General features: G+C 57.8%; 1 protein-coding gene across 1 annotated transcript; it reads left to right on the top strand.

Moving 5' to 3' along the window:
- The first annotated feature begins 1261 nt into the window (after positions 1–1261).
- PRAM1 (PML-RARA regulated adaptor molecule 1) lies at positions 1262–8461 on the top strand. Its single transcript, XM_036066080.2, has 10 exons — positions 1262–1384; positions 3220–4555; positions 4644–4710; positions 4787–4857; positions 7317–7371; positions 7477–7585; positions 7732–7894; positions 7976–8009; positions 8102–8136; positions 8276–8461. Exons 1-10 carry the CDS (start codon positions 1382–1384, stop codon positions 8311–8313), a joined length of 1911 nt encoding a protein of 636 aa, XP_035921973.2. The 5' UTR covers positions 1262–1381; the 3' UTR covers positions 8314–8461.
- The last annotated feature ends 486 nt before the right edge of the window (positions 8462–8947 follow it).

Genomic DNA, 8947 nt, shown 5'->3' with positions numbered 1-8947 from the left:
CTGCTAGTACAGGGATGGGGATGGGCAGGCACAGAGGCTCCAGAATCCTCAACCTGTGCCTCTTAAAAGTGGACGCAAACAGGCGGAGTCCTTTCCGACTGTGCGGTCTGTGGCCTCCATGGCAGGGTGGTAATGAACGGCTCCAGCTGGGAATGCAGTGTCCTCAAGACAGACTGGATCCCTCTACACCCTCGCTACTCCAGGGCATCACCTGGGATCTTTAGAAATCTGAGGCTCCACCACAGACCTGAGGCAGAACCTGCACTTTAACGGGGTCTCAGGGTGACTCGTGGGCACGAGTATCACCCTGAGTGTTTAAGAAATCCCCAGGCTCAGGGCACCTGGCTGGCTCAGAGGAGTAGGAGTCTTGATCTCAGGGTTATGAGTTCAAGCCCCGAGTTGGGTGTAGAGGTCACTTAAAAAAAAAAAAAAAGAAATCCCCAGGCTCGGGCCAATTAAGTCAGAATCTCCAGGAGCTTCCTTCCATCTTTTCGTAAACTCCTAAAGCTATTTCCACGTATAGCTAAAACTTGAGCATCAGGGCTCTGCACTCTCCCTTTGTCTGTGTGTCCAAAGTCACTGACCTCCTGCAGACCAAGCCCTGTGGTTAGGGCTCGCCTCTATCTGGCTGGGCCTCACACCCCCACAGCGCTAGTTCGGCCCACCCCCTTCGCCCCCTCTTCACTGCTCTTCCTGCTGTCTCCATTTTCTCCCCTGGCCCTCAGACTCCCTCCCTCCCCAGGGTGGGGGAGGGCAAGGCCTTAGCTACTACCCACCCACCCCCAAATCTGCCATCCCAGCTGGGCCCTCTGTCCCCCACAGCTGTCCACGACCCATGTGACATCTGCCCCTATAATAGGGAAGTCCTGCTCAGAGCTGAGAATCTGACAGTGGGGAAGTGTGGAAATGAGGCAGGCGGATGAGGCAACGAGCCGGCAGAAGGGCCTCACCCATCACGCTCTCCGAACTCCTTAGTCTCCTGGCCCAGAGCTGACCATGCCCCTTACCCCCCGAGAACTCCCCCTCCCAAGGAGGCCCTCAGGGCCTGGCACGGAGTCCTCCCTGGAGACCAGAAGTCAGCCAGCCCCCAGAAACAGAGTCAAACAACTGGTGGCCACATTGGGCATATGCTGACAGCCGATGCACGAAGCATGGAGACCATGGAGACAGTAGCAGGCAGGACAGGAACTCAAGTGCCAGGCAGGATCTGGGGACAGGCAAGGGCTGTCTCCGCCTCCTTTTCTTCCTCCTGTGTCCTCCCCACCCCGCCAGCATCCCCCACCCCCGTGGGGCCCGGGGAGCAGAAGCCACAGTCACTTCCTGAAGGCACCGGCCCAGCTCAGGTCCCACTTGCCCTGTGGCCCATCACCCGCCTGCAGGCATGGTGAGTGAACCCCCAACCCTAGGAGAGCCCCCTCATCCCCCGGGAAATGGCAAGGACCATCACAAAGGCCCAGAGGTGGGAAGCAGCCAGGATGCATCACTGGGACAGCTGGGGCCCCAAAGGGCCTGTGGCCCAGGCTGGGGCTGGGACTTTAATAGGGGGAACAGGCAGATGGCCCAGACTACTCTCCTCCCAGGTCAGCATGAACAGCAACCTGGGGACAGGAGGCCAGGGTGAACAGAGGGGCTTCCTGCGGTGACAAAGTGGGTCATGTACCCGCCACCCACCCCCCACCCCAGTAGTCACCCACGACATGACCTGCTGACCCTGATTTCTCTGGTCCTGTGGGTGACCCGGGAATCCTTCCCCCAACCCACCTGGAGCGGGGCTTTAATAGAGGCATTTCAGGCCCCAGGCGGGGATCACTACCTTTCCTCGTTCTCTGGGTGGGGCACAGACAGGAGCACAGTCTCCACGGTTCTGCCCTTTCCCCCTCCCCAGTCTCCTAGGGTCCAGGTGAAGCAAGGCTTGGGGGCCTGCAGTGGGGCCCCCTGATCAGAGCAGGCCTGGCCTACTTGTGCACCCGCCCATGTCTGTTACGGAGAGCATGGGGCCGGTCGAGACGGTACCTGGGACGGACTAGGTGCGCCACAGACGGTGCACGGGCCTGACCGGGCCGCTGCTTGGGCCGGCTTGCTGCCTCTTCTCCTGGGTGTTGTCGACTGTGAGTGCCCTGACCGTCAACAAGGGTGTCTGGAACCATGAGACTCTGAGCCCACATCTGCCTCCAGGTCTGTGTCTCTCCACGTCTTTCTACATGAGTCTGTGACAATCAGACTGGACGTGGCTGAGTATACGCCTTTGTATCCTGTATATTTCAGCAAGTATCTACTGAGCACCAACAGTGTGCCATGCACTGGGAGGACAGCAATGAGTGAGCCAAGTCGCTGACCTTCCACAGGGGCGAGGGGGGCAGAGAGAACAAACAAGCCAAGGCACATTTGTGAAACAATATAAAATAAACTGTATGATACATAGTGGCAGGTACTGAGAGAAAAAAAGTAGGTTGGGGAGAATGGAGTTCTGCGAAGCGGAAATCAATTTTTCTAAATGAGGGTGGTCTGGGAGGAAGGCCTCTCTAATAAGAAAATATCAGCAGAGACCTGGAGGTGGAAGAGGCAAGGGCCGGACAAAGGCCCAAGAAAGAGGGGTTGGGGGCGGGGGGAGAGCAGGGGAGAGGCGGAGGCCAGGCCCAGGTAACTGGGTAAGGGAGGCAGATTGATGGTTTCAGGCCTTCATGAGATCTTTAGCTTTTACCATGGGGAAATGAAGCATTGCCACATTTTGAGCAGAGGGGCTTCCTCCAGCTGCTGTGGGGGAGGGTCCTGGCCAGAGATGGGGGTGCAGGGGGCAGAGGGGGAGGCAGAAGACGGGGGAGGCAGGAGACCGGGGAGGAGCCTGGGTTCCTCCAGCCAGCATGACAGTGGTACAGGCAGTGAGAAGTGGCTGGATTCTGGATGTATTTTTAAATCAGAACAGAAGGCACTAGGGATGTGGAGCATGAAAGCACAGATAGGTATCTCAAGGACACTTAGAAGGCACCACGAACTGTGGGAGCAGAGGCTATGGGGGAGCATTGGGAGCCTGGGTCCTGATGGGGGTGAGGTTGGGGGCATATGCAGTGCCTAAGTGGAGAGGTCAGGACTCCAGGGAGCCTGGAGACAAATGTGGAAGGCCCCAGCCAACAGGAGAGGGAGCCAATGACAAAGGGTGGCAAAGAGGAGCTAGGAGAACCCTTGTGTGAGTCTCTGCCTGACTGGCTCCATGTCCCTTAGGGGAGCCATCAGGACTTCCGGAGCCTTCAAGCAAAGTTCCAGGCCTCTCAGCTTGAGACCAGCGAACACCCCAAAAAACCCCCGAAGCCTGAGTTCAACAAACTTCTAAAGAAGTTTCCACCACCTGAGCTAAGCGAGCACCCCAGGAAGCCCCTGCAGCCCAGCTGCACTGATCTGCCCAGGAAGCCCCCCAAACCTGTGCCAAGTGAACCCTCCAAGAAGTTCCCACAGCTCGAGGCCCCTCAGAAAGCTTTGCAGCCTGAGCCTGGCCACCCTGCCAAGCCCCCGCCAGAGCCCCAATCCAGCGCCTTCCCCAAGAAGCCCCAGCAGCCTGAGCCCAATGAGGCTACCCCAAACCCCTCCCAGCCTGACTTCGGTATCTTTCCCAAGAAGCCCCCGCAGCCCGAGTTCACTGTGCACCCCAGAAAGCCCCCACAGCCTCAGGTTGGTGGCCTCCCTAAGAAATCTCTGCCACAGCCTGAGTTTAGTGAGGTCCCTCAGACATCCCCCTGGAAGCCTGAGTCCAGTGAGCCCCACCCCCACTCCTCCCAGCCCGACTTCAGTACACTCCCCAAGAAGCCCCCACAGCCCGAGTTCAGTGTGCACCCCAGAAAACCCCCGCAGCCTCAGGTTGGTGGCCTCCCTAAGAAATCTCTGCCACAGCCTGAGTTTAGTGAGGTCCCTCAGACACCCCCCTGGAAGCCTGAGTCCAGTGAGCCCCACCCCCACTCCTCACAGCCCAATTTCAATGCATTTCCCAAAAAGATCCCAGCCCCTCAGCTGAATGACCTCCCCAAGAAGCTCCTGCACCCTGATTTTGGTGACCTCACCAGGAGGTCCTCAGAGCCTGAAGTCAGTGTGTTTCCCAAGCGGCCACGGCAGTCTGAATTCAAAGCACCCTCCAAGAAGCCCCTGCAGCCTGAGCTGGGGAGCCTCCCCAGAGTGTCCTCGGAGCCCGAGTTTGGCCTGCTCCCCAAGAAGTTTCTGCAGCCCGAGTCCAGTGCTCTGCCCAAGAAGCACCTGCACGCTGAGTTCTTTGGTGATCTCCCTAAAAAGCCCCCCCTTCCTGGCTCTGTTTCAGAGAGCTCACTCCCCACTGCTGTCACAGCCTCCCGCCCCAGGCTCCCACTCAGCCCTGGCTTTGGAGCCAGGCAGCAGAGGTCAGGAGCTCCCACTCACAGTGGAGGGTCGAGGCTGGGCCTCAAACCCAGCTACCCACCCCGGCGGAGGCCTCTGCCCCCAGTCAGCAGCCTGGGACCCCCTCCAGCCAAGCCGCCGCTGCCTCCTGGCCCCAGGGATGTCCAGAACTTCTGGAGAGCCACAGCCGCAGCCACAGGTGGGTGGGTCAGGGCAACCCAGGCAGAAAGCTGGGTAAGAGGCTCCCTGGCAGGGCCTGCCTCCCTCCTGCTCTCATCCCTCCACAGCTCTGAGGAGGACCCGTTCTTCTGCTGGGATCCACTCCCAGGCCCGACAGACTGAAGACATCCCGCAGTGAGTGTGGGGAGTAAGCGGGCCCTGGCGCAGGTTGAAGGCTTGGAAGAGGCCCCTATCTCGGGTATTCCCGCAGGGACCAGGACGAGGCCTACGAGCTGTATGACGACGTGGAGCCCACGGACAGCCCCAGCCCCAAGGGCAGAGGTTTGTTGGTGGTGGGGCTGAGCTCTCCGTCAGACCATCCTGCCCAGGCCCCTCGGGACAATTCATTGCAAGGGCGTATTCTGCCATGCTGCTGGTGTGAAGCCAAGGGACAATCCATGTCCCTGGCAGTGCCAGAGGAGAAAGTAGAGGGCAGGAAGGGCCTTTCAGAAAAGTCCTACCAGCTCCTGATGGGCAGAACAGGAGGAGGTAGGGCACCCTAAAGGCCAACAGCCAGTGAGCATGGTATGGCCTGGGCGGGGGGGAGGGGGCAGGGTGGTGGGAGAATGTGTGAAAGAGCAGTGGAAGAATCAGGAAGTGGACTTGGTGGCGTGATGCAGGGGTGAGTGGGAGCAAGCCAGCTCATGACATGGATGAGGCCCAAGTTTCAAGCCTAACCCCTGGGCGCAGACTGGAGGTATCCCTGAGTCGGGGACAAGGTTTCAGCTTCCATAGCAGACCTGTTGTGTTGGAGGTGCTTGCTGGATGTCCAGGTCGGACTGGGGCCTGAACTCAGGCATGGGGTGGAGACAAAGACCCCTGAGCCTGTAGTCCTAGACACTCTGTGCTCTGGGGTTCCTAAGGACCCTTTTTTTCCCTCTCTTCTTCCAAGCATCTGCTCCTGGAGAGCAGGGCAGTGGCAAAGCAGACATGTCTCCAGCCCAGCTGCAGGGTTAATGCCTTTACCAATTTTGAGTGGGAAAAAAAAAAAGTGACTTTTACGCAAGCCCTGTACGTGACCATCACTGAACATGTACAACTGCCCCCGCCCCCACGACAACAGCTGACCCCTTGTCCCCGACAGGCTTCCGGTGGAAGCCTGAGGACCCAAGAAGCAACTTGCCCAAGCCCTGTGCTCCCAGACTGTTTCCTGGCCCCATCTCTGGAAGGGCTTCCTACAGGGTAACCTTTTATTAAGGGTGCCTTTGGGATGCTCCCGCTTCCCCCCCAACCACCCACCCCCCACCCCTGCACCAGATCTGCTGCCTCTACTACTCCTTCCTGAACCCCTTCTGCTTCTCCTGGGCTTTCCTCAGGGGCTGCTTGCAACACCCTCTGTTAGCAGAGCTTCCTGACAGGGCTCCTCCTGCTTCCGCTCTGGTGAGGCTCTTGTGGCTGGGGTCTGGGGGCCACTCTTGGGGCCACAGACATGGAGAAAGGCAGTAACTGGCCCACCCCTTCCCCAATCCCAAACAGACCAGGAACATCCCCACCTCTGCTCACTGTCCCTGCCCATGGACAGTCGTCTCCCCATTCCATGCCAGTCATTCTGCAAGACTCCAATCAAATACACTTCTCAAATCTCTCCCTTCTTGAAACACTATGTGGGCCCTCACTGGTAGTACGGATTGTCCCAAAGTTTGCCCTTTTCAAGTCTAAACGCCCACTCAGCCCCACTCCAGAGGTTCTTTGCACTGCTGGGGGCTCCCCTGGAAAGGGCTAAGGCCACCAGACCTAGCTCTTACCCAGGATTTCAACAGGTCCCCCTCAGAGCCTGCCTTACCTGCGTGGCCTGATTAGGGTCACACTGCCAGAAGTCTGGGCCGCAGGTATGCCAAGTCTGCCCTGCACCACGGCGCCCGGGGGCGTGCTCTACACTGTGCTGGGTTTCCAGGGGCCCTAGGGTGCCTCTGGGAGAAGGGGAAGCAGCCGGAGGGAATGTCCTGGGTGAGACTGTAGATGGCATCGTCACATCTGAGCACCAGGCCGAGGCTGGAGTCTGGTGCAAAAAGCTGAGGGCTTCAGGTTCTGGGTCCTTCACTCAACTGGTATTCACGAGGCTCTCTCCATAAGCCAAACCCTGGCCAGCAGAATCCTCCCTGGAACGCTGGCAGTTTGCCAGGAAGTCAGCCCTCACCAGGCAGACCCCTCACAATTTGGTCTCAGCACCAGCCAGGCCAGTCCAGGAACCCCGCCCCACCAGCCCCTTCTCAGACGCCCATTTCATCTGCTCTAAGAAATGCTTTTGCCTTATTTTTGACCCAGATTCCATGACAATTCCCAGAAGCCAACCTACTCTAGGAGACAGACATGAAATGGCCTCAAAAGCCTGCAAATAAATCCTGCCTGTATCATTTCCAGCCAGATGACCTTGGGGCAGAATTGCTTTACCACTCAAGAGCCTTTATTTCCCTCATCAATGAGCTGGGAATGACAGTATTGCCTACTACTCTAAGTAATAAGGTTGCTGTGAGGGCTGAAATGAGTTACTCTAGTAAACAGTTTCTGCCATGCCTGCCATGCAGTAGGAGTTACGAAAACAAGAGCCAATCCACTAGAACTCACAACCCAGCAGAAAGGCCTAGGGAGAAGATGGGCAGGTGGGCAGGGTGGGGTTTGGGAGGGGGTGGATGTCCTGAGAACTGACCCAGGGAAAGCTCATTCAAGATCAAGCCACCAGTGTCGAGAGGGAGGCTGAGCCAACGGTCCCTGCCCTAACTCAGCGTTCTGACTGCTCCCAGATGACGTGCCACCTACCCAGCAACCCCCCAGGCCACCACAAGATCCAGAACTCAGGTACCACAGGGCAAAGGGCATGTAACACGGAGGGGCTGAGCTCTGGAAGGACACGGAGGGGGCCCCTGAGGAGAACATCTTCCTCAGGAGCATCCAATTCCTCAGGAAGGAGAAGGCCCCCCAGCCACAGCAGTTGCCACCCGCAGACCCAAAGACCCTGAAGCAGATCCGGAAGGCAGAGAAGGCCGAGAGGGAGTTCCGGAAAAAGTTCAAGGTGTGAACACCAGAATCCTCGAAACAAGAGCCCTGGAGTTTTGGGCACAGCCCCAATTGACCAAGGCCCCACATATTCCATCCTCAGAAAGATGGGGTTCCTGGGGTGAAAGCACAAAACAAAAGCTCTAACATATCCCTCCCCAGTTTGAGGGGGAGATAGTGATTCAGACAAGGATGATGATCGATCCCAACGCCAAGACACGTCGTGGGGGTGGCAAGCACCTGGGGATCCGGCGTGGGGAGATCCTGGAGGTGATCGAGTTCACCAACAAGGATGAGATGCTGTGCCGGGACACCAAGGGCAAATGTAAGTCAGACAGACCAGAAAGTCCTAGGGAAACAGGCTACCACCAAGGCTGGGAGCTTACCTATCCCACTTTCTTTGCAGATGGCTACGTGCCCAGAACAGCTCTACTGCCCCTGTGAGTGCTGGCCCTGACTGGGGGTGATGGGGAGGGCGGGGTGGTCAGTGGGCCAAGGTGACTCTTACTGACCCAACTGTGCTCTCTGCCAGGGAAACGGAGGTGTATGACGATGTTGGCTTCTGGGGTATGTAGATGCTCTGGGTAGGCTGGAAGGGACCAGAGGTAGGCTGGAAGGAGGTAAACCCCTCACCCCGTTTCCCTGAGGGCTGCTCATTATCCGTTTACGGGGAGAGGAGTCACTGCAAATCACCCTTCCTCGGCAGACCCTCTGGAGAGCCGACCATCCCCCCGGGAACGGTAAGGCCCACAGGTGTGGGTACCCAGGACAACCGGCCAGCCCAGCCACCCACTAACCCAGGAGTCTTGGATCCCAGATTGGCAGTCACAGAACCACCCAGGCTCATGCCTGCCTACATACATGAACCACATAAAGCTCCTACTGAAAGTGATTCCTGCTTCTTGTCTTTTCTTTCCCTCCTGATTGGCACACAGTGGACTCATGATCAAACACTTGGGGGTCTGCGAGGTCAACCCCATCCCTCCACGGTCTCCCCCTCAGGGAGAAACACCAGGAGGAGGAAAGTGTGGCAGGGAGAAGGTGGCAAGGCTAGGACCCCACAACCAAACATGACAAGCAGTGGCGGCAGCTCCGCACAAGCTGCAAATAGCTGTGTAGCCCAAGCGGACCTACGTATGAATGAGATCACATCTTGGGGGAGAAAAGGGAGGGGTGACCCAGTTCTGACAGAGCCCAGGTATCACGTTCAGCCTAAACCGCTAGAGGACTAAATATGCTCAGAAACTCGCACCCTCCTCAGTCTGTTACTGTAGCCAAGAAAAGCTGCTATGGACTGAAAGTATATATGCCCCCCACCCCCCACAAGCACACACCACAATTCCTATGTTGAAAGCCTAACGCCCAGTGTGATGCTGTC

The sequence above is a fragment of the Halichoerus grypus genome, chromosome 1, assembly GCF_964656455.1.
Source record: "Halichoerus grypus chromosome 1, mHalGry1.hap1.1, whole genome shotgun sequence".
Lineage (NCBI taxonomy): Eukaryota > Metazoa > Chordata > Mammalia > Carnivora > Phocidae > Halichoerus > Halichoerus grypus.
The sequence above is the reverse complement of the archived record's forward strand: the minus strand, read 5'-3'. Positions and strand labels throughout refer to the sequence as shown.

Bases quoted from the DNA above. Each gene is read 5' to 3' on its own strand.
- PRAM1 (XM_036066080.2), top strand. The intron at 4,556-4,643 runs GTGGGTGGGTCA...ATCCCTCCACAG, and splicing joins AGCCACAGCCGCAGCCACAG to CTCTGAGGAGGACCCGTTCT. The intron at 8,137-8,275 runs GTATGTAGATGC...CTTCCTCGGCAG, and splicing joins TGACGATGTTGGCTTCTGGG to ACCCTCTGGAGAGCCGACCA.